The sequence below is a fragment of the Aptenodytes forsteri genome, unplaced genomic scaffold (genome assembly GCF_000699145.1).
Source record: "Aptenodytes forsteri isolate BGI_AS27 unplaced genomic scaffold, ASM69914v1 Scaffold93, whole genome shotgun sequence".
Classification (NCBI taxonomy): Eukaryota; Metazoa; Chordata; class Aves; order Sphenisciformes; family Spheniscidae; genus Aptenodytes; species Aptenodytes forsteri.
The window spans coordinates 10,009,366-10,032,593 of record NW_008794665.1 but is presented as its reverse complement, the minus strand read 5'-3'; the positions used below and the strand labels follow the sequence as shown (position 1 = coordinate 10,032,593).

The window sequence follows — 23,228 nt, the reverse complement described above, 5'->3', positions numbered from 1 at the left end:
CAAAAACCTGCTGCCTTGGGGATCTGCTCCTGCTGAATTAACCTCCTGACCCAAGGACCATAAGGCACTGATGGAGCAAGCCACATGCTTCTGAGCTTTACCTTAACACCCACACAGAAGGTGTGACAAACACACCTCGTGTACAGTTTCAGCCAGCTTTGCAGCTAGCTCTTGGCACTGAACTGATTTGTATTTCACCTCCGTCTCTCCTAAATACACACACACACTTCTGCTCCCCGGGAAGACCTGAGTCGCATCTGACCCTAAAAAGGCCAAGTGTCGTAAAACAGCAGTCTCGTCTACTCACTCACTGCTGCTGGTCTTTTCAGCTAGGCTTCCTTTGAGTTCAGCTCAGACGAAAACCTTAGCCAGTACTTCAGGCTTTGGCCCTGCAGATATGACAGTAAGCTATTCACAACTCAAATGATACAAGGTACTTCCTGCTATCAGAACGACTGCAAGCTTATCACTGGGTATAAAGCAGAGAGTCTTTCAGTTACAAGCATCCTGTTGAAGGCTAACCCATCCACCAAACAAGGTTATCAGGTGTTAAAGCTCTGCTTTCCATGGAAGCAAAAGTGTCTACATGGGAGTTAAGAGAGAACAAACACAAAGAAACTCAAGTACTGTGATGAGGGTGAATAAAACTGGAGTGTGCCAAAGAAACTAGGTGAGTCCTTTCCTGATTACTCATAGGCACTTGAAAAATTCTTTCCTATCTCTGGGGATCTCTTCTCAGGTGCTAAAGTGGCTTTATGGATTTGGCCTTTCAACTCTCTCCAACTCAGTTCCCTGTCTGCACAGAGGACACATCAGTGCCCGGGGGCTGGGAGACTGCAGGGTGCTTTGGTTGTAACTGAATTGTGCTGAAGCAGCTGAGAATCTGCATCACTGAGGATGCAGAGGACAAAGTGAACTCCCATTGCACCCCACTGGTATCCTTCACGGTGGTGGCCCAGAGGGCAGCTAAGCAGAGGCATTGGATTCACCTAACGAGCCCTGTTTGTGAGCCACAAAGCAGCAGGGACAGTGCAGAGCTGCAGAGAACTACTGAGAGTAGTACTGGCAGTCCTTGGGATCCTCACTCACCTTAGCAGCACAAAGAACAGGAGGTGTGTGGGGGGAGGGAGGTACATGGCACCTGCCTGCCCCTCTGCTTCTCCCCCTCGTAGTGAGAGAAATGTGTTAACAACCTCTAAAATCATCACCTCCCAAGGGAGAAGACTGCCTCCTTCTTTACCAGCTCCAGTACAGGGACTCATTGAGTCCTTAAACCGTCTGAGAACAGGCACAGTCATCAGAACTATTCTGCAGCATTTTCCTGTGGTATCTCAAGTGCCTCTGCAATAGCCAGTAGAGACACTATTTCTAAATCAAACCCACACTAATTCAATTCTATCAGGACAAACTTCAAGAGCTGTATTCATTAAAAACTTTCCCCAACATGTGTACTTAAGGACACAGAAGATTCTCTTATCACTTTAAGTCACTGAAGCAAGATGTCTGTTTCTAAAAGAGATGTCCTGACACACAATACTGAGTCCTGAGGCAAGAATTACTTGATGAAATTCCATAACTTCAATAGAAATATTGGGATAGGCAGTAGTTACCCAGAAGTACCCAGGTATCCTCTTAATACAATCCCCAACCACTTTGCCCAGATCCAGACAGTTAGTTCTGTGTTGGTTTCAGATGGTGGAAGGACAGGGAGAGCCCAGGTGCCTTGCGGATGATGAGATGACGGGAAATCCATGCCAGTCCATTCCATGGCTCAAGGCACTCACAGAGAGAAAACAAACACCTCGTCTCTCCCCCAGCCACCCAATTAGCCGAGGAGGGAGCCACGGTACACTCATACCTGAGAAGCATCCATCCACCCAACCCACGGCCTGGCTCACCATCACATGGGAACAGGAGAGAGTAGGGGATAATTGACAGGGCACAGACCCAGAAGCAGTGGAGGGTAGCGTCTAACACAAGAGTCCACAAAGACACATGGACTAGGACAGGGAGAAGCAGCCCAACAGCAGGGCTGGGAACAGCTCTGGCCAGAGGAGAAGGAGACAGGGAGATACTAGGTGCCTGGGAAAAGAGAAGGGTGGCATAGGCTGTCCTCGAAGAGGGGAAAGCCCACAACATCTAGGAGAAAGTATTAGAAAGTTGTTGTAGTGGTAAAAAGAGCAGACAGGTACATTTGCAAGTCACTGATGAGCAGGGTAAAGGCTGGTGTCCATTTCTATTGAGCAACCAGCCATGTACTGAAGGGGTCACATGCTGTGGCTGCTTGGTATCCACTACTCTCTCACAGCTAGACACTTGCCAGCCTTCAGCTGAGACAATTCTCATTAAGATGGGCTTGATGAGGTACTCTTTTCAAGCTGTCCTGAATGCACACCTCCTTCCCTTGGGGTCAAAGATGACTTTCCACACCAGACACAAAGCCCCTTCTCCCTGCATACAGGGCAGTTAGTGCTGCTGCCCAGAGTAGGCAACTGGGATCATCCCAGTCACCCACGTCTATCTAGAGCTGGCTGTCTCAGCTCCCTTCACACTTCGGCATGCCAGAGGGGCTGAAGAAGCAAAGCTTAGAGCAGGGCCTTGGAAATCTCCCCTGGGATGCTGTTAGTAAGAGGGTAGTTAGGGCCTCCAAGGCATTCTTGGGGAAATCCAAAAGTATTAATCACTTCGGCATGCCAGAGGGGCTGAAGAAGCAAAGCTTAGAGCAGGGCCTTGGAAATCTCCCCTGGGATGCTGTTAGTAAGAGGGTAGTTAGGGCCTCCAGCCTTCTTGGGGGGAAATCCAAAAGTATTAATACATTTTGTGGGGGAAGAAAAAAAAAAAATCCGAGTCTGGTGCAGGAGTTGGAGAAAACCAGTGGGTAAAAGTTGTGCAGATCAGCCAAGCATTAAGTGGACCCACTATAAAATAGAGGCTCCTTGGGAAAGAAGCCATTAAGGCTGTGACTGTGCCCTTTTTATGCAGTGCAAGAGGGCATGGTCTGGCACAGTGCATTTTAGCTTGGCAAGGGAAGAACGACTGATCCAGCTAGAAAAAACAAGGAGGCTCTGATGAGCTGGAACATCTCTTTCCACAGTGGCGTTCAGTCAGGTCTGCTTTTTCAAGAGAGCACAAAGGGAACCCTCACAGCCACTTGCAGGAAGCCAGGCAAGGAGCAAAGACCTTTCGTCATCTGTTTCTCAGTCCCCCCAGCTCCACCCCACAAGACATTTTCCAGACTTTCCAGTCAGCCCTGAGATGTTGACTGGTGCACCAGCTTCATCAGCTCTCTGGCACGATCTCGCTGCATTCCCTCCCACCTTCAATGAGATAAGAGAGTCGGGAATGTCGTTAACACAATGGGTGTTACTACTCAACTCTGGAAACCAAAGCAAACATCAGGACTGCCAGTCCCAAGGAAGGCATGGGATGACTTCCCTATAGGAGCAAAAAACATTTTTCCTGGTGAAACATCAACTCTGAAAAGAGCTCCTTTCAGGCTTGTTCTGGGGACAAACGAAGGAGGCTTCATCGGGGAGGGATCAGAGAAGGGAGCACTTGGCAGGGAGTTGCACTAACTCAGGTAATTTGAATGCTTCTGATTATCAGAGATGATTCACTTCTGTTCACTTTACACCAAGTATTTTGAAAGGACATTGCATTTATCTGCACTGACTCACTATTTCACAACATGAGCTTAAGGTATCGTTACTACTATGACGATGGGATGGGAAGGCTTGGACATCCAAAACCCTGACACCAGCTGGGGAAAGACTGCAAAGGATTTTGGTAAATCCAGACAAATCAGGAAATGTGATAAAAACTCAACTCTCTCCTCCTCTATTAAAGAGATGGTGTGAAAACCCTGAAAATAAAAATGCAGATGTTCCGAGACAGCTGTCTGTCAAGAAGTCAAGAGGATATTTCTGTCTCGGAAAGATTGCTTTGATTTTTATCACCACAAGGTGAGTTTTGCTTGTAGAGAATCAGACTTACATACTGTTATTCATTAGTGTATGGAGTCACTTTAAATAAGCTTATGGACAATTCTCAATCTCTTACGTCCTTGTTAGATGGAACATCTGGAGCTAAAAACACAAAAAGCCAAAGTTTATTGGCAGGGACCATTTATATCAGCTGACCTAAAATTACAGCAAAGAACTCACCAAATTTGAGAGAGGGAGGTAGAAGTTAATGACTGAATTAAAGACAGCTCTTAAGAAAAGTCACAGGAATGAAGGAAAGGCAACACAGTTCTCTGTATGTTTGTTATGGTGTTAGTTCACCATGTTGTTCCTTATCAGGTACAATTAACATGCTCTGAAATAATGGTTCTCACTGTTCAACCAGCACTGGTATTTACTGTCACTACTGTCAGAAGTGCTCAACACCCATAGAGGAGACAGGGTTTCCAAATCACTGGCTTCCATTCAAGCACCTAAATTAATAGCCATGTTCAGAGGAAATCTGACTGCATTGGACACTGTCTGAAAGAACTTCTTAGCTAAAGTAAGTGTTTCTTTGCCAAAGGAGCCACATTTTTAAAAAACGAAGAGGGAATGGAGTGGGAGAAAGGGATACAACTTTACTCAAGCGTTATTCCTCAGACTTCTCCCCAGCCCTTGCCTTCCTCCTGCCTCAGCAATACACAATGCCATCTTGGTCAGGGAGAACATTCTCTCTCCAAGGTCCTATATCACAAGGTTAAAAGCCTGCAATTATTAGGTAATAGTTGTAAAGTGGTAGCACCTAAGTAAATGCAGCTTATGTAAGACTATCCATACAGATATGCACGAGGAGCAGATCTTGGGAAATATGGTACAGTTACAGTCCCCAGTAGGTAAAGAGGGCAGAAAGGAAACAAGTGCAGAAAAGAGGACAACTTGACTAAGATCTCCAAGACCCTCAGCAGTGGAGCCGGGAAGAGATGCTAGCACTGCCAAATCCCTATGTAGCACCCTACTTCTCCAGAACAACGTTCACCACAGCTCACATTTTGTTGTGGACAAGTGGCATGGCCCTAAATTAAATGACAGTGGGGAGCAAAGCATTGATTGTCCTATTAACTGAGTATCTGTGCAAGGTTGCTAAACAGGAGGTAAGAGATACGCATCGGACTCTGATGAATGAAACACAAAAAGATACAAGCACAATCACATGCTTATTGCTGTAAAGAGCTGAACTCTGTAATTATCATCTGTGGGGAAGTGTCTCAAAGAGAAAACAAGAAAGGAAATTGCGATGTGTCTATTTATTTCCATAGCTACTGTATGACTGAGAGCCACTCAGCAGCCTCTGCTATTTGTAGGAGGGTTTCCCAACAAAACATACCAAAGGCACAGGACAAGGGCTTGTGTATTGTTTTCTCAAAACACAGTAACAGCCCAACAGGTAGAGTTCCCCACCCCATAAAGGAGAGGGTGTAAAAGCATGCTTTCCTTAGAGACAGTGGGGCGTAAATCACAAAGTCAGGCCCAGGGCAGGGAAAGAGAAGACACACAAATGATCAGTGATATAGGAGGAAGCTGAGATTATTGTCAATATCTACTTCACCACCACAGGGACAAAGAGAGGTGACGTGCTAGAACAAGCAGAATGGCAAGTGCCTGGTCTGCCAGGTATGATTCATGACTCTCATGCTATCTATTTCCCAGGTCTGCTAACCAGGGGGGCTCAGGGTACACCAGACACCTGTGGTCTAAGAGTGAGCTGTTCACATTAATGACTCTTGTATTATCACACAGTCCTTAATAAGGGAAAGGCACAACAGTCCAAACTTACCAGCCTCTCAATCCTCTCGCTCAGGTCTCTAAACCTTCCTGAGGACTGTCTGGACAATTCATTATTGTACCGGATGTTGGTGATTTTTACGTTGCCACTGTAATAGAACAGCTTCTGATCTGAAAGGGAAAGAAGAGAAACAGGCAATACTCAAAGCACCAAGATGAATGAACTTTAGAGAAACACCTGGGGCTGACTGATATCCAGACATCTAGGGAGTGGATGAGTCTTCTGTATCCAACCCATTCAAATACAGCTTCCAAAAGTTAGGAGCCCAGGAGCGAGAACTCGGTTGAGTTAGGTGATCTAAGCCAAGCAGTGACAAAAAGCCCAGTTTCCCCAACAGTTACATTTATGGCCAACCAACAGCACTCTGGGCTCACACAGGATCACAAGCTGCACCTTGCTAGTCAGCTACCTTCTTCCTGGCCTGTATGCCCACTCAACACCAAGCCCTGGCAGGCAGCTGCTGGCGATCAGGGCAAGGGAACAGAGAAACACCACAGGTAGAGACAAGTGGAAGGCTCTGTCACTCACGTAAGGGACACCAGAAGACTTGTGTGTTGATCTCATCACAGAAGTAGATCAAAAGGAAGATATGAAAGAAGTGAAAGCCAACAGAAACCACAGCCCTAAACCACCCTGCGCAGCAGGAAACATTCCTAAGAAATCTGCAAAGATGCTAAATGAGGAAGGAAAGAAAGCTCTAGAGAAGCCAGTGGTTTTTCCCCAAATGAGCTTTAGACAGACTGATGAAAACCAAACTCCCAGCATTGTGGGCATAAAGGAAATGCACTAAACATAGGAACAGTGATAGGTTATGTAATGTTACATATTATGTAGAACTTACCATATGCCAGAAAATAAACTAGGAGACCAATGGTGACAGCTGCTGCTACTGCTGTTCCAATAACAATTAGAGCAATTTTCCAGGGCTCAAGATGTCTTATTTTGATGGCTGGCTGATGAATTCTGGGGGAAAATAAGAAGTACAAAGGGAAAAAATTAATAAGAGATCCTTTTCTATTTAATAACCCCCCAAAATGAAGCTAAAGTTTTCTCCCTCAACATCAGCTGATTCTTCCCAGCATATTGGCTTCTTATCAGACACCCTTGAAAATGAAACCATGACTCAAGACTATTTTGAAATAGATGTTGGGATATGTTAGAAGTCATGGAACACAGACAGGGTTTAAGGGTTTGGGTTTTTTTTTATTATTAGGGCCAAATTAAATAGGAGTCCCACTAAGCACCTTCTTATGTGACCCCCGACTGGAAATTTGCAAGAATAAAACTTATTTTTCAGCTAGGTGAACTTTCATACAGCAATGTAGGCAGCTTTCAATTGGTTAAACAAATCAGTTATCACAGAAACACTGGTACCTTTGCTCCTAGAACTGCTTTGTGCAATAAAATCGGTAAAAAGCATTCCATGCTTCGTATAGTACATATCTATACGTTATCCAAGCTTCTCAGTCCAGTTCAGCCTGCAAAGCAGGGCTGGACAAAAAAGAGAAAGATTTCAGAGGGCCAGCCTGTGCTTCCTGTTTTACCCAGACTAAATCTAAAAGCAAAAGGCAAGCACTGCTTTAAGCAGTATTTGCTGAAGCAATGGAATGACAGGGAAGGGCAAGGACATGTGAGTGGACCAGGGAACATAGGTAGGAAGCCTTGCCAGATACTTCTGTCTGCCGTGCTCTTAATTACACAGATGCTAATCCAAATTAACTCAAGGGAAGTCAACAGTCAGGAGGTCAGTATTATAGTTAGACAAAAAACTGCCTGAAAAAGGTTACAGCAAATTCTGCCTTTGGCTATAAACTCAAAGACATCTGAAGATCCTTAAAGCCATTTTTCTATTATGTTATCAGCCATTACAAAATACAGAACAGGAAGCCACAATTTTTGGCAAAGAGTTCTTCATTCTAGAGCCAGCTACCTCACTCATGCAAACATGCACACCTTCAGGTTAAGGTACAGCCCCCTCCAGGAAAGCAGGCTGCAGGGATCCTCTCCTGAGGGAATGAGGCATCTCAGCAAGTTCCCACCTTCATAACAAAGTATATATGGAACACATACCTTATGAGCCATAAGTTTAAATACATTAAGTTGAAAGTAATTGCAGGTGACCGCTGCAGCTGCATGCAGGAATGAGACAGCAAGCATACCGTGCACTGTACATAAATATCGAAGCAGGTTCTGATATTTCATTCTAATTTCATTGTAAAGCCTTACAATTACAGCCTTATTACTTCGGCTTGGAAAACAACTGACTCAGGCTAAATATCGTGACATTTGATTGAGTGAAAATGGGAATACTCATTTGTCACTCATATCTGTTCTGACTTGTCCTGGATCTCCTAGCTAGTGTTTCCTTCACTCCTGCTATCCTCTAAAACACCTATTAATTAACCTCTCATCTCATCTGGTTTGCTTCAAAATGCACCTGTGAATCCCATAGCAGAAAAAAAAGATGGCAATTAAACTGTCTTGTGAAGAGTTTGGAGATGAGCAGCTCCAAAGTTATTTGAGACTACTGTATGGAAGTTGCCTTATAACTGGAGAAATGAAAAATATGCAGGTATAAATAGTCAGGACCCTACCTCATTAAGAAGAATATTTCTAAATAGTAGCTCTTAGGTGAAACCATAAAGTCAGTGGCAAGTTCAGCTTTAATTTGTCATGTGGGTTTGTTGGGGATTTTTTCCCCACCACCCCAGCTAGTAGTCCTTTGCATGGCTTATATGCTTTGCAAATGTTTCCACTATGTTTGAAGTGAGACTAAGTTACAAGAAAAGCCAACAAAAAAACCCACATTTAACAAAACAAAACAACAAAACAAACAAAACAAAAAAACCACACTTAACTTGACACAACCTACTCACATTCATTCTTGTAGATACGCTCATTTAAAAAGCAGTTGTCTTGATTAAGCTGCATGGAAGGAAAAACACTCAGAAGGTCTTTCAGCTATAATGATCCTGGCATAGACCCAAACCAAAATGCTGGGTTTGAGAAGCCCATTTGAAAGGCTGAATGCCACCTCTACACCGCAGCAGGTGAGCATGAAGAAATCATGCTGCCTATCATATCGGTGAAAGAGTGGTTTCAGACCAGAAGTAACATGGCTGGGACACAGTTAAATATCAAGTACTATATAATTTGAAACTTTTTCAGCATTCTTTTGTACATAGTATAACTTTTTTTTTTAATAACTCTTAATGTTTATTTCTTCCCTTTCAAGTTCCATGTTATCATTTAGCAAACAGAAACCCCAGTCCACAACAGTTACTTACATGTGTAATTTTACTCAGACACATGACTTTCACTTAATTCATGAAACCTGTTTGAGAGCATCATTTCAAAGAGGTGCAGAGGGGGCTCAGCATCAGCTTCTAAACTGAATTTCCTCAGACAAGAAGCTGTTTGATTAATACATCTTAGACAGTCACTTTATAGAGGGGGGGGGCTGTTTTGGGACTTGGGATGTCTTTCTTTTTTCCTTCCTTTTTTTCTGAATAAACTTCCCTCTTCCTTTTAAATAACAACATGAAATGACTGTGAAGTTAAGGTTTACTCACGACTCCTAATTTGTTTAAAACCAATTTTTGTTTTTAAAAAACAAAAGGTATTTTTGAGGAAAATGTCCTCGCTTAGGCTGTACCATCTGGATACTTCCCCATTTGAATAGAAGTGCAGACTGAGCACACCAGGAGGATTTCAAATCCAGGTTTTCAAAGATATCAGTGAGACAAAACCACAAAATATTGCTGGGCTGATACCTTTCCATTCCCATTAACTTTGAGCTTTATTGCTGCTTTGCTCTGTCTCCTGAGGTGCATTCCTCTAAGATTATTTCATCTAACAACATGTCCCATTGTGCAAAGCTGGACAGTACTTACAGGGATTCAATGCACCCAAGAGAACTATCCCAGAACTGAAACAGCTTTGATCCACATGATGACCCATCAGAGCTTGAATTCTCTGCAGAGAGCTGATAAAAATTCAACAGTGGGAATTTATTTTCTCAGATCAAGAGTCAAGCAGTCCCTGCTAACTCCTTGGGAACTATCTGCTCAACAGAGAGGGAACAGGGAGCGTAACCTAGAAACGCACAGCAGGATTAAAAACGCGCCAGCTGAGAAGGTCACTGAAATCCTCCAGAGTAGAAATGGAGATTCTAAGCCTGAACCAAATACCAGCTGAAAGCCTCCCACTGACCTAGTGGGCTTTCTGTCGGGGTCCCTTCTGCCTGCATCCTACATGGTCCTCCCCTCTACCCCAGAGACTCTGCTTTTTCTCAGACAACCATGCTTATGCAGTAATCTTAAATACACTGCAACCAGGGACTGGATTTCATCTCTCAGCAGAAGACTGCCAAGTCCCAGATTAAGATTTGTCCGATTAGGAAGAGGAGTAAAATATTTGCTGGCAAAGAAAAACAACAAAAACCGATATAAAATTGCCCACACTGACATAACAGTTTTACTTGGTTGTCCTCTCTTTGTTTCCTAATAATTCCTAACACTGCCTTGGCTTTTTCAACTGGCATTCAGCTGGCATTTTCCTAGAAATACCCACTGAGACCTTTCCTGAGTGGTGGTATGTGGTTTGGAGCTCTGCATTCTGTACTTGGGTTCCCCCCCATCATGAGCATGAAGAAGCTCCCCAGGAACCCTTTCGTCAACAAGGAGCTCACACCAATAAACACAGAGTCAGAGGGATCCCTCCCCTTATGCATTTTACAAGGCAGACATAAGAAGGACACAGCTAATTATGCCTGTTGACTTTTAGTAACAGTGGAGTATTGGGGAAAAAAGTCAGCCTCAAAGAAAAATTAAAAATCTTACCTAATATCCTAACCTGTTTTTTTAAGGGTGCCATTCAATAAACGTATCGTAAACATCACATTAAATGAAATCATGCATGCACTTGCCTCACTGCAGCCTGAAACTGTTTACAAAAGAAATAGGAGTGTCTTTTACCTATTGGAATTTAGATTCACTTCTTGCAAAGAAGCAGAATTAAAACTGCCTTCTATGAGTCAAACCGCCTGCTTCAGAGGAAAAGCCTCACAGGTCTTCCTCACCAGGGCAGAAAGCACGCTCTGACACCCGTGGGAACCCCTCCATTACCTGCAGTGAGCTTCATCTTGGAGACAGTGTCTAGCTAAGTCAGCATGCACCATGAAAGAGAACACAGGCTCTGCTTTGGCATGCACGCACTGACAGTGTGTGCTCAAGAAAGGTGCTGACAGGACAGCCTAACAGCCAAACCCAAAACAGTCACCTAGAGATGATCTCTTGTGGGCTACTAAATGTCCATTGTTTTTAGTCCTGTAAGAGAGGCATGCTTAGACAGACAAATTTTATCTAAAATTTTAGAATACATGCGGTACTTGTCTCTTATTAAGGTGCTTTGAGAAAAAAAAATTATAAAAAACACCGTATCAGCCTTAGCAATAATTGTTAGATATAAATACACACATAATAGGACAGTGATGGTGTTTTAGTCTGTTTACTGAAATAAATCTGTTTACTGGTATATGAAATGTCACTGTAAAACAACCATACTTACATCACTCCTGAAGAGTTCTGCAAGACTGATACAACAGACCAGCCCTTCTGCCTTTGTGACAGGTTATATCCACTGAGAATCTGACCCAAAGTATCCAGCTTTTCCTGTAGTTTGGAAGCTTACGTTTCTGGCTGAATAATAAGTTTTTCCATATTTTATACTTTATACATAATAAACAGTTGCTAGGCTGGGTAGATAAACAGTGAGATGCTATAATCTAGCACCGAACAGAGATGGACAAATTTCTTCATAGGAGAAATGCTTCTGAAATTAGAGGAGGCTCCTTAGACAAGAGGTTCAGCTGAGACTCTGAAACCCCAGAGAAACTGGACAATTCCCATGTTCAGTTCTGTATGAAATCTGTCCCTCTGTAATCACCAAATCTGTCCACAGACCACATGAAGTTTTCAGATTGCCTTGTATTAGAAGCATGTCAAATTAGGCCATCCCAAGCTTTGTGTTAGCTCGACTTCATCCAGAATGAAGATCTCTGTGTAACCAAAAATACAGACATGGAAGGAGTATGTGATGGAAGCAGAATGACTTGATTTTAAAAGCTTATGCTGACCCAAAATGCCCAATCATAAAACTGACTGTATTGGGTTTTTTTTCCTCAAAGTGAGGCACTTCTGCAACACCCTCTAACAAGAACAGCAGAGGCCAGAAAAGCTGCTGGGTTTACACTGGGGCTCGCTCAGTTAATGAAGACAACTAGATTTTAAGGCTCAGGAGGAGGTCCTTTCTCATTCTGGTTTTCTTGTCTAAAATGGTCAGAAACTGAGTGAATGTGGCAAGGAAACACAAATGGTACCAATTCCATATAAGTCAAATCAGGTGTGGTGTGTACCAGGATCAAAAGTATTTCACTAGGGTTTCCTGAAATCAGGATCTACTCTGGGGCAAACTGAGCAGAATAGGTTTGTTTGGTACCGTGCAGGAACCACATCTGCCTCCTGCAATAATCAAGGTTAACTCCCACTAATGCCAATGGGACATGAGTGTCCTCGCACCAAGGCTGGTATCCATTTCCTGCTACACCTCAGCAGTCTGTAATTTACACTCATTTTGCCCACCTACTGCATGACAAATTGGTGCAAGTGGCACTGCATTTCCACCTACATATTCACTTTTAGACTACCATATACAACACCAGCTACTCTGTACCTCACCCTGCCAGGGTACAAGATCTTCACAAGGAAGTTACGGGTAGGACACTGCATTTGCTCCTCACACTGCAGAACACAGCACAACGGAGGAGGGATAAGACCAGCAAGGCTGTCTACTCCACCCTGTTTTCCTTAGCATTAGCAGCTTTGCTTCCTGAAGGATTTTATGGAGCACAGGTTCCAACTTAGCTTGAAATGTTGTGAAAAGAGGCATCCTGGAGCTGGATAAAGCTAATACTGAAGCACCGCCCTTATAAGAGACTAAGGCATAGCACGATATGCTCAAACAGCAAGGTTTACAGCTCCACGTTCAGATCTACATCCCTGCCCAGCAAAGAACTCTGGACATTTAACAGGCTACACAGGGTCTTTGATTAAGACCAGGCAGTCTCCATCCCTTTCCAAATGTGTAAATATTTAATTATCCAACACAGATTTCCCCTAACATACTTTAGGTTTTATAATAATCTAAACAACTTCTTAAACAACTAAATTCTTTCCTAACTAGGAGGCAACCAAACTGGACTCAGATGTTCTTTAACTACCCTCTAGCACACTGTTATTAAAAATTATTTACACCACTGTTGATATCAACAAGACATGGCAACTAGATTTACATCTAACTAGAAAAAGGAATGGCTTTTCAATTCTGCTAGGTAGAGAACCCTCACTTAGTTTTCCCTCTTTATGTAACACGCACAAACTGGTACTCACATCTGATGGGGATTTCTTTTTCTTTAACTACCCTCTAGCACACTGTTATTAAAAATTATTTACACCACTGTTGATATCAACAAGACATGGCAACTAGATTTACATCTAACTAGAAAAAGGAATGGCTTTTCAATTCTGCTAGGTAGAGAACCCTCACTTAGTTTTCCCTCTTTATGTAACACGCACAAACTGGTACTCACATCTGATGGGGATTTCTTTCTCACTGTCCCGGTTTCAGCAGGGATAGAGTTAATTTTCTTCCCTGTAGCTGGTACAGTGCTGTGTTTTGGATTTAGGATGAGAACAATGTTGGTAACACACTGATGTTTTAGTTGTTGCTAAGGTGCTTACACACTAGTCAAGGACTTTCCAGCTTCCCGTGCTCTACCGACTGAGAAGGCTGGAGGTGCACAAGAAGCTGGGCTGGCCGGGGGGGCCGCTGCTCGGGGACTGGCTGGGCATCGGTCGGTGGGTGGTGAGCAATTGCATTGTGCATCACTTGCTTTGTGTATTCTTTTATTATTGTTGTTATTATTATTAATATTTTATTTATTTTCAATTATTAAACTGTCTTTATCTCAACCCACAAGTTTTCTCACTTTTACTCTTCTGATTCTCTCCCCCATCCCACTGGGGAGGGGAGAGAGTGAGCAAGCGGCTGTGTGGTACTCAGTTGCTGGCTGAGGTTAAACCACAACACTCACCTGACAGTTAGAGCAGTATAGCTTTTAAGGTATGGATATTAACACGGGGCAGAGGATCTTTGGGTACTGAGCAGGGTACCACTAAGGAGCACAGAACCAAAAGCTGAACTCAGTCTTCTCCTGGCAAAGTCAATACTGTACTGACTAAAATTATATTGTCCTCAAAAAATGAGAAAAACACTTAAGTAGGCATAAAGAATAATTTTTGTCAATCCAGAAACAATGTTTCTATTTCAGCATGTCCAGAAATTATTGAAAACCCCAATTTTTAAAAATCCCGAGGAAGGGAAAAAAGAAGTAGTATCTTGCAATCATCCATAGCCATTTGCTCAAAGCAATGCCAGAGAGGAGATTAATATCGTAGTCTTCAGCAACCACACACAAAAATTCAGCCAAATCATTAGGGTGTTAAAAAAATAAATTTCAGATTCTTTTGGATTTTGTTTCTGAGGTCATACTTTTAAGCTTCATCAATCGCTGAAGCAACAACAAAAAACAAACTCAAGGGAGACTGAGCATCTCCTATTGCCACATGAATCCAGGAGCCAGAGCGTTAAACAGAAACAACAAATTCCAGGAAGGTCACTGTACATTTATGACCAGATCCCTGCTCTGACCCAAGAGAGCAGAGTAGAGTGTTGCAGCTGGGAGACTTATTTTTGTAAAAATACTCTGAATTTTCCAGCACTGTCTAAAATATTGTTACAGTAAAACAAAACTAAGGATATCCAGCATATGACTGCACAAAATACTTTCAGACACAACACACCTTGTCATTACTCCCTAGAAATCATAGCTTCTTCCTTAAAAGTATTAGGGTCAAAACTGGAATCATGAACACCTATAGTGTTCTCCTTATGTAGTTGCGCTGCCATCACTGATTTAACTGGGTCCTTTTGCAGTGTTTGGGGGAGATAATATTGCAACTAGGCCTGACCAAAACCCATGGTTTCCCAAAATCGTGTTATTAAGATTTGATTTTGACACAAGAGCTTCCTGGATTCTGCACTGCTGCAATAAAAGCCTGCTGGGGGCAGGATAAGACAATCACAGGGAGGAAAGGTATGTGTCAACCTAAGCCATCACATCATCTTTCTAAACAGAAAGCAAATCTTTGTGTTCCTGTCCATGTTAGGGAAGGATTTCCCTCTGCATTTCTCACTCCAGCCATATGTTATTCTTTTCATCCAGACCACAACCTCCAAAACCTCCCTTTCAGCCTGCAACTTACTATTTAGCTTTCCTTCCGTCTATCACCCCTTTTCAGGCTGCACATTTCAGACAGATCCATGATGTACCCTAGATCTAAAAGGATGAAAGGGGCAGAGATAGAGCAATGAAGTCCAAGGTCAGGCAAGAGAACAAACAGATTTCTTTTCTGGATCTATAGATGTCCTTGAAGTCCTAAAACTGTCCTATAGACAGTATCCTTTACCACCATTACACCTCCAAATCAGACCTGCTGAGTTAAAACATGCCACCTACTTTTGAAGATCCCATGGTAGGTCCCGGTAGGTCTGGTAGCCTTTCTGACCGCCAACCAAGGCTTGACTAAAGTCTGGACTGCGTAGCGAATGCTGCTGGAGAATGCAGGAGTCACATTGACTGGTGTGATGGGAAGGGAAAGGTGTTGAATGAAGATCCTTCATTGAGGCCCGGCTGGCGCAACACCCAGCACCTTGTGAGTTATTGCAAAACGAGGGAGCGAACTTCAGAATAAAAACAAACAGAGGTAAGCATGGAGTTGATAAGGAGACTGTAACCTTCAGATCAGCTCCACATCAAAGAGCTCCCCAGGCAGAGATGGACAGAGCAGATAAACCAGCCCAGGCAAGAAGGCTTGCTCTTCACCACAGCAGAACAGGAAGTGCGCGAGATTTCCCTTTTCCAGCACTCCCTTTCTGTCCAACTTGTATCCCTACAGCAGGCCTTCTCCTGAGCGGCAGCACCTTCTACCGTACGCTCACTGTAAAACCCACATGGGAGAGGTACCACACTGTCCGCAAGGCTAAGTCACTTGCCTCCTGAGATAGCCAACACAAAGGCTGAACATAAAAACAGACAGACATAAATGGCTTGGTCAGCCAAGCCTGATCTCCCTAGGTGCTCACTCCTCCACAGCTGTCCTGGACTCCCTTGGCATCAGGGACATGACAACTATAAGTATCCAGCCTCCTAATTACATGTTAGTCATTTAATGGTTGGCATAACCCCGCCTGTGGAAAATGCTTACTCTGTGAAAAGGGCCACCAATCTCCTTGGAATTCCCTTCTCCGAGCACAAATGTGATTCTTCAGAGCCAGCTGGAAAGGGGAAAAATGGATATTCTCTAGTGAGAAATTCTGCACTTGCATCTAAAACCCCCAACCAAAAAGGAAAATTACCAGAAGCCAAACTTCTGGTTTCTAGTCTTTGATGCGCTTGGATTTGTGCCAAAAAGTTTGAAGCATTTGGTTTTCCAATGAAGTCTCAAGATTTCAGAGTCATCTTTATGGGAACACTTATTATCTTCCAGAAAGAACCTCAGCACAGAGGGTAAAAAAACAAACCACCAGCAAGAGGAAAATTTGACCTAATCATACCAAGTCCTTTTCCATCTTTCCTCAAAGATGCCCATTCATAGGCACTTCAATGCAATTATAGAAGTGTCTGGACAGCCCATTTTTAGGACAGTGGGAAAAGCTGAGCACTGCTGCATGGCATCTCCTATTTCTCTAACACTGATTTCTTCCTTTGCTTTGATCAAATCAATTGCTTTCTTTGGCTTCTCCTAGCTCCCTGTAGAAAGGGCATTGTTGCAGTTACCTACCTTATGTGGGGCTTTACTGACTGAATACACAGTTACCTGTCAAGTACTAATATCCTCCCTGGGCATTCCCTTCCCCTTGCCCCCCGAGCCCTGTTATTTGCTTTTTCAGGATTAGTAAAACTCAGAAAAGTCTGTGCACAAAGGAAATCCCTGCTCCACCCAGAAACACACGCACACCCACAGGAACTCTCACACTCAGTGGAGTGCTGGAGATCAATTACAAACCAATTCAATCCAGGAGTCAAGAAAATACCTTAGCATTCCTTGGTTTAATTTTTCTTTTTTAATATTGTGATCACAAAACCTGTCATCCTTACAAAACACATTCCTAGAATAGATAAAGCTTAATTCAGTTTCAGATGTAACGCAAAGACGCAGATAGCAATTTCTGCCCAGAATGGTCAGGCTGAGGCTGTGCATAGTGGTCTGCTCAGAGATAAAAGTTGGCAGCATTGTTAGTGGATTACTAACATTAATTTCTTCATTAGTACTTAGAGACTACTAATCAGGTGCCCTGAGTACCCAGGCCAAGCACACTGGGAAAAGGTGGCCCTTGAAGTATTTACCTTGTAAGATGCACAGAGTTTTCCCTGATGTGTCCAGACGATCAAAGGCCAGCTCTACCCACCTGAGTCAGGTAAAAAACATATTCCAGCAGAATTAGTTTTTAGCAAACAGCTAGAGTTTGAGACAAGAGTTACCTGAGATCTTGGGCTCTGCAACAAGATTTCATGGAGACGAAGAGCATCATTAGAAGAATACCAGGTTGCAAAGGGCCTCAGGAGGTAGTGCTGGAGGAAGGGTCTTGGACAACAGATGAATGAACTTCTGATAGCTTTCAGAGCACACTATGACAGACCTTCCTGTTGTTACTCCAAAGCATGAACAACAGAGATATTCCAAAAACATGATTTGATTCCCTTACAATCTCTTGATTTTTTTGTGAACAGATTTTTTTGTGATCTGCCTAATAAAAATTGAAGTAGGTCAATGTTTGTTTGTTTGTTTTCAGATTAACCATTAAAATGAACTGTCCTGGAAAACAGTGGAAAATAAAGGAAATACGCTTGCCTGTGTTAGATTATGCAAAATCAATTTACACATACCTGTCCCCCAGGAGCAATGGTACAGACAGGCCAAGAAAAGACAATCATTAAGGAGCAATTTTCCTCACAATAAATTAGCAAGCTGCAAAGTGCTTGGTATTACAGGGTTATTCAGTAAGCTAAGGCAGATACTAACCTTTTCAGTTAATACCAGGGAAGCAGTACGGAAACTAGCTATCAAAGTGTGGGGTGGAAATCCGAGAATGTGGGTGCACAGTATTTTGTAAATGAAAGTGTAAAAAGATGTAATGACCATTCTCTCTGTTTAACCTTGCAAAGTCAGCCCAGCCAGTCAGACAGACTGCTTGCCTAAGAATAGTAATAATAGGCTACCTTGGTTTATGTTTGCATACTTACATAGGCTCCCTGGCCGTAGAGATGAAGAACACCTTTAGAACTGACCATTGGCCAGCCCCATAGCAATAACATCTTTGGAATTTACAAGCAAAGATGTTTTACATAATTGTCTACCAATTACTCAACCCAGGCCACAAATTTTAGACCAAAGACAGCAGTCAGTCATTACTTTTAAACTGAGAAGTGAATGTTCTTGCCAGTGATATTTAACAGAACTGACAGAAGCACTGTTAAACAGCATGGCCTTAAACAACCTGATCTAGTTAGACCTGCTTTGAGCAGGGGGTTCGACGAGATGACCTCTGTACATCCCTCCCAATCTAAATTACTCTGTGATTCTGTGAGCATCTGGTAAGACCAAACCGGTACACTGCAATGAAATCCTTCCCTAGGACAAGTCCACTCATTTTCCATAAGTACACCTTGACAGGTCAGTTATGGCTTCAGGCCTCCCCCTCCTGAAAAATACAAAGGCATCTTGCATTTGGCCTTCAAAATTCAGGGGAAGCTCTAAATGAGCTGCATTTCTTTATACTTTTTAACTTCAGCTGTGGACATGCTACACAACTTTACTGTTTTGACAAAAAAAGGTCACCAGTTTATTATCCCATGCTTTCCTTTGCACATGAAATTCCCAGCCATGGCTTTTAATAACTGATAAGTAGAAAAACAAAACCAGAAAATCCACTAAAAGGATGGGGCTGGGAGAGAAGCCAGGTCCTTTATCTTGAGCCTTGAAAAGTCACTCGGGGCCAGATTTTATTACATGCCCAAGCAGCTTTGAGATACTGAACGTGCGGAGGCTCTCCGATGCTAGAGCAATGGCCTCAAGCTCTGAAGTATGCTAGACCCTGCCCTGGTTGGTTTCCAAATAGTCCCTCTTTCCAGGCCCTTATAACAGAAACTGCTACACCCGTCTGAGTTGCAGCCAGATAGGCCAGCCCAGAATACTGACAACACCCTTAGACAACAGAAGTCCCCCACTGCCAGAGTCATTAAAAAAGAATTCATAGCCCGTCACCCCATTCGAGGCAAAAAGGTAGCACACGTGTACCTGTCCTCTGCAGCTGCTCAGCCAGAGCTGCTACTTGGTACAGTGAAACAGGCCAGCCCACATTTTCTTCCAGGTGTTGCCTAGCAATCAGGCTAACAAGCTGCTCTCTACATTCACTGCACAAATCCTCTGCTCCCAGTCAAGATACACAGCACCTCCAAAGAGACAGGAGATGTTTATATGAATTGGACTAGGCCTACAAAGAAATAAGGCACATTATTTACTTACGTTACACATTTATTATACAAATAAATCCTGTACAGGCACAGCTCAAATTAAACAAACAGCAGCATTGTTTCACACATCAAAAGTGCTAGACTTACTGGGAGCACCAACACAGAGCTCTGCAGAAGACAACACACTCAAAACAAGACTTCTCCTACATCTCTATGTCCCCAGAAAATAGTTAGCTTGGATTTGATTTCATACTATTCATTAGCAGCTAACTTGCCTGGTGGAAGCCAAATGGAGTCTGGCTCTTTGAGATGCTTTCTGCCACAGCCACTCTCTGTTCCAGTTTGCTCTGCAGCAGCATGCAAGATCCTAAATATGATTCTTGTGAGCAATCGCCTGATTTATCATACACTGCATTAGCCTTCAAGGCTTCATAGACTAAATTAGACATAACGAAAATCAAGCCCAAGTCCTCCATCCTTCAGCCTGTCTTTTCAGCCACAGTTCAGGAGCTGAGTCACTCTGACAGAAAAACGCAGCATGCTTCAGGCAGGACCACTCAGTACCAAATGAGGGTCCCACTTGGTTTGCTGCCTCCCTGTGAGACCTTCTGGCTGAGCTCACTCTTGGGTAACCTGCTCTCTACCTAGGTTGCACAGAATGGATTGTTTTCCTTTCTGTGCCCTGCTATTTTCATTGATTACTCAATCGATGGTAACAGTGCCAGACAAGCTGGGGACAACAGCGCTGGGTACTGCATCTAAGGATCAAGCATGAAGACGACCTGGTGTCAGTCTTCTTTAGGTTGTCTACCAGTGCATTCACCTGTCACAGAAACAGTTGAGGAGCAGTCAGCTCATCTGAGACAGCACCTGCCACTTAGCCATGGCCACGTGCCTTTCCCTGAAGCTGCCAGGCACTTTGGAAGAACAGAATCACAGAGTAGCTGAGGTGGGAAGGGAACTCTGGAGATGGTCTAGCCCAAAATCCCTACTCAAGGGCAGCTGGACCAGGGTACTCAAAATCATGTCCAATTGGGTTTTGCATATCTCCAAGGATGGAGACTCCATAACCTCTCCTGACAACCTGTCTCAATGTTCAACCACTCTCAGTAAAAAAAAAAAAGTTTATTCTTATGTTCTCACCACCCTCTAGCACGGGAGACATTATTTCCTAGTAAAGTCCATCCATCTGGTCTGTCCACTGGGGAAGGAATGATCCCAGTAACAGCTCCCCTTGGTATGCAGGTCATCTCCGCTGGCCTGGAGAACAGTGCCAGACTGTCTGGGTCACAACTTCAAAGGCTGCAGACTGCAGGTGATCCCAAGAGTCTGGGGAAGGTCAGAGATGTGTGACAATTGCAGGCAGTTGACTGTTTGTATTGACTTACAAGGAACGATCTGTGGTTAAAACAGGCTCTGGACGCTAGGCTGATAGCAAGTGCTTCCTCAAGGAAGGGACTGCCCAATGCCACAACTGGAAGATGGAAAGCACAGGAGCTGAGGGGACAAACATCACATAGCAAGCACAACCTTTCAGGTTTACTGGGAGGAAGAAGGAATTTGGTTGCTAATCAAGTGAATCAGAGACATGCCATGTATTTCTCGGACCTATTCAAGCTTACGTAGAAGAAAATAATTGCATTTTTGGATAACAAGTTCCCAAAAGCCTTTTCTCTGTCTTTACAGAAACAATTTATTTACACCTGAGAAAAAGCTACCAGCAATGAATAGCAAACAAATTATTCTTCAAAGTAAGTGTCATTTAAGAATGGGTTCAATTAAAAATAAAACTTCACCCTAAGATAAAGCAGATTAACTGCCATTTGTTATATCTGTTTCTGAACTATTCTAACCAGATGAGTTTTGAAGAGTTTTCTTTGCAGCAATAATAGCTCAAAGACCCCAAGCAAGCTGAAATATTGACAGCTATGTTTTATAGAAGGATTCTGGTTCAACCACACATACAGAAAAACATGAAAGTTAATCTTTTGTTCAGTTCTTCACTTCAAACCCTTTGACAGAAACTCCACCCACATAGCTCCCCCAGGCAGATACAACCACACCAGCTGAACATATCCTTAGGTCATGGCACAGTTACCAGCTACTGAATGCTCATAAATGCTTTAAGTGTCACATACACAGCATGTGCTCTGTCAGAAACTCAGCACAAAGCAGTTCTCTAAGCCATGAAAAAAGAAATTAAAAAATCAGATTTGTTAAAATTATGTCCTTTAAGAAGTCTGTCTCTAAGACAGACTTACTGCACTTGACCCAGTAAAATGTGATGAAAGGGCTACTGTTCTTCCAAACAAACAGCCACCTTCCCATCCATAGCCAACCTGGCATGTCCTGTAATACTGCAATAAAGCTGTTGCACTCCTTTTTACCCTCTCAGATAACCTCAAATTCCAAGATCATCCCTTCAGCTGTTAGGTATTATAGACCAGGATCAATGAACTCCAGCATGTTTCATTCATCAAGAGCTTGCTCTTCTAGCTCAGAATATGGTGCGATTTGTACCAAGTTTCCCATCTTGACAGGAAAGGGACAAGAAGTCTGATAAGTGTCTTTGATCTACAAGAATCATCAGGAGTTGTCAAAATGGGAGGTCAAAGCAAACAGCAGCTGCATACAAGCCTCCCATCCTATCAGATTTTCAAAATTACTACTGCTCTTTGCTATCTTGTTTGCAAGAAGGCTGACGAGCTGAGAAAGTAGACCCATGATGCCAACAATACCTGACAATGTGCCTTTCCAGTCTACTTTTCCACAGGACAAAGGTCTGGCTATGGTGTGGCAGAGAAGCAGGCAAAACCTGCTCAGCCCCTTGCTCACAGCCATAGCACGTTGTACTTAACATGCTTAAAGGGGAGCACTTGATGCCGACTTTCTGATGGGGGAAAAGACAAACTCACCCAGTGCTGCAGAGGCCTATGCTAAAAGCTGAACGGCTGTAGTCTCCTCAAACTTTGCAAGAAAATCATGTAGCATCTCTGCAACTTTAAGGCAATATGGACACGGTGCCTTGTCCTCCAGATCCTCTCTGAGCTGAAACAGAGCACCACCAGCAGCCAAGAGTTTAAGACTCTTAAGACAATACAATTCACCCTCTAGTGGCTGACACAAGACCTGTCTGCCTGCACACAAATTTGGGTAACCTCTGGCCAGGTGGGTAAATTCTGTCCAAGTCTGGATGGAGTTTTGCTCTTCTAACAGTTATGCTCTTCTTCCAGTTACGCTCTAACAAGTCAATAAAACCAGATGGTTAAGACTACATAAAAGCCAGTGCATAAATACAGGGTGTAGGATCAGTGTAACACGTTCTAAAACAGAGGAGTCCCCATCTTACAGTTGCTTACCGTGACGCAGGAAATTAACAAGTACATGAAACAGAAGGCAAATTTTTAAACAGGTTTTATTAAATTTACATATAAATTACATTCCTGTGTGCCATGCATGATTGTATAGCTAGATACATCCCATTCTGCCTTGAGTGAAGATGTTAATTCTATGAAAACATGGCTGAGAGAAGATGAAGCTTCTGGCTTCATAAATAGGTGAGACTGCAGCATAAAAGAAATACAAATCTGCTAGGCCACCTAAACCAAATAAAACATTTTGGCCACATACATTGCTTCAGGTTTCCATAATTTCCCTCAGGAAAAGCCAGACAATGCTGACATCAATGTAGTTGTGCCACAAATAAGGGATTCAAACCCGTCACGTCCATCCACACTAACATTCCCAGTGGATTGAGGGTGTTCTTTCAAGCGCTCTTCTTGACAGT

General features: G+C 43.2%; 1 protein-coding gene across 1 annotated transcript in view; it reads right to left on the bottom strand.

The window, feature by feature from the left end:
- LOC103894299 (transmembrane protease serine 11E-like) overlaps positions 1-15,588 on the bottom strand; it is a 42,968-nt gene extending 27,380 nt beyond the window's left edge. Inside the window, exons 1-3 of the mRNA XM_019470565.1 lie at positions 15,425-15,588; positions 6,629-6,750; positions 5,779-5,897 (exon numbers count right to left, since the gene is read on the bottom strand). Of these exons, the coding sequence (XP_019326110.1) occupies positions 5,779-5,897; positions 6,629-6,750; positions 15,425-15,588 (405 nt within the window). The remainder of the gene's footprint in view (positions 1-5,778; positions 5,898-6,628; positions 6,751-15,424) is intronic.
- Between the last annotated feature and the right edge of the window lie 7,640 nt (positions 15,589-23,228).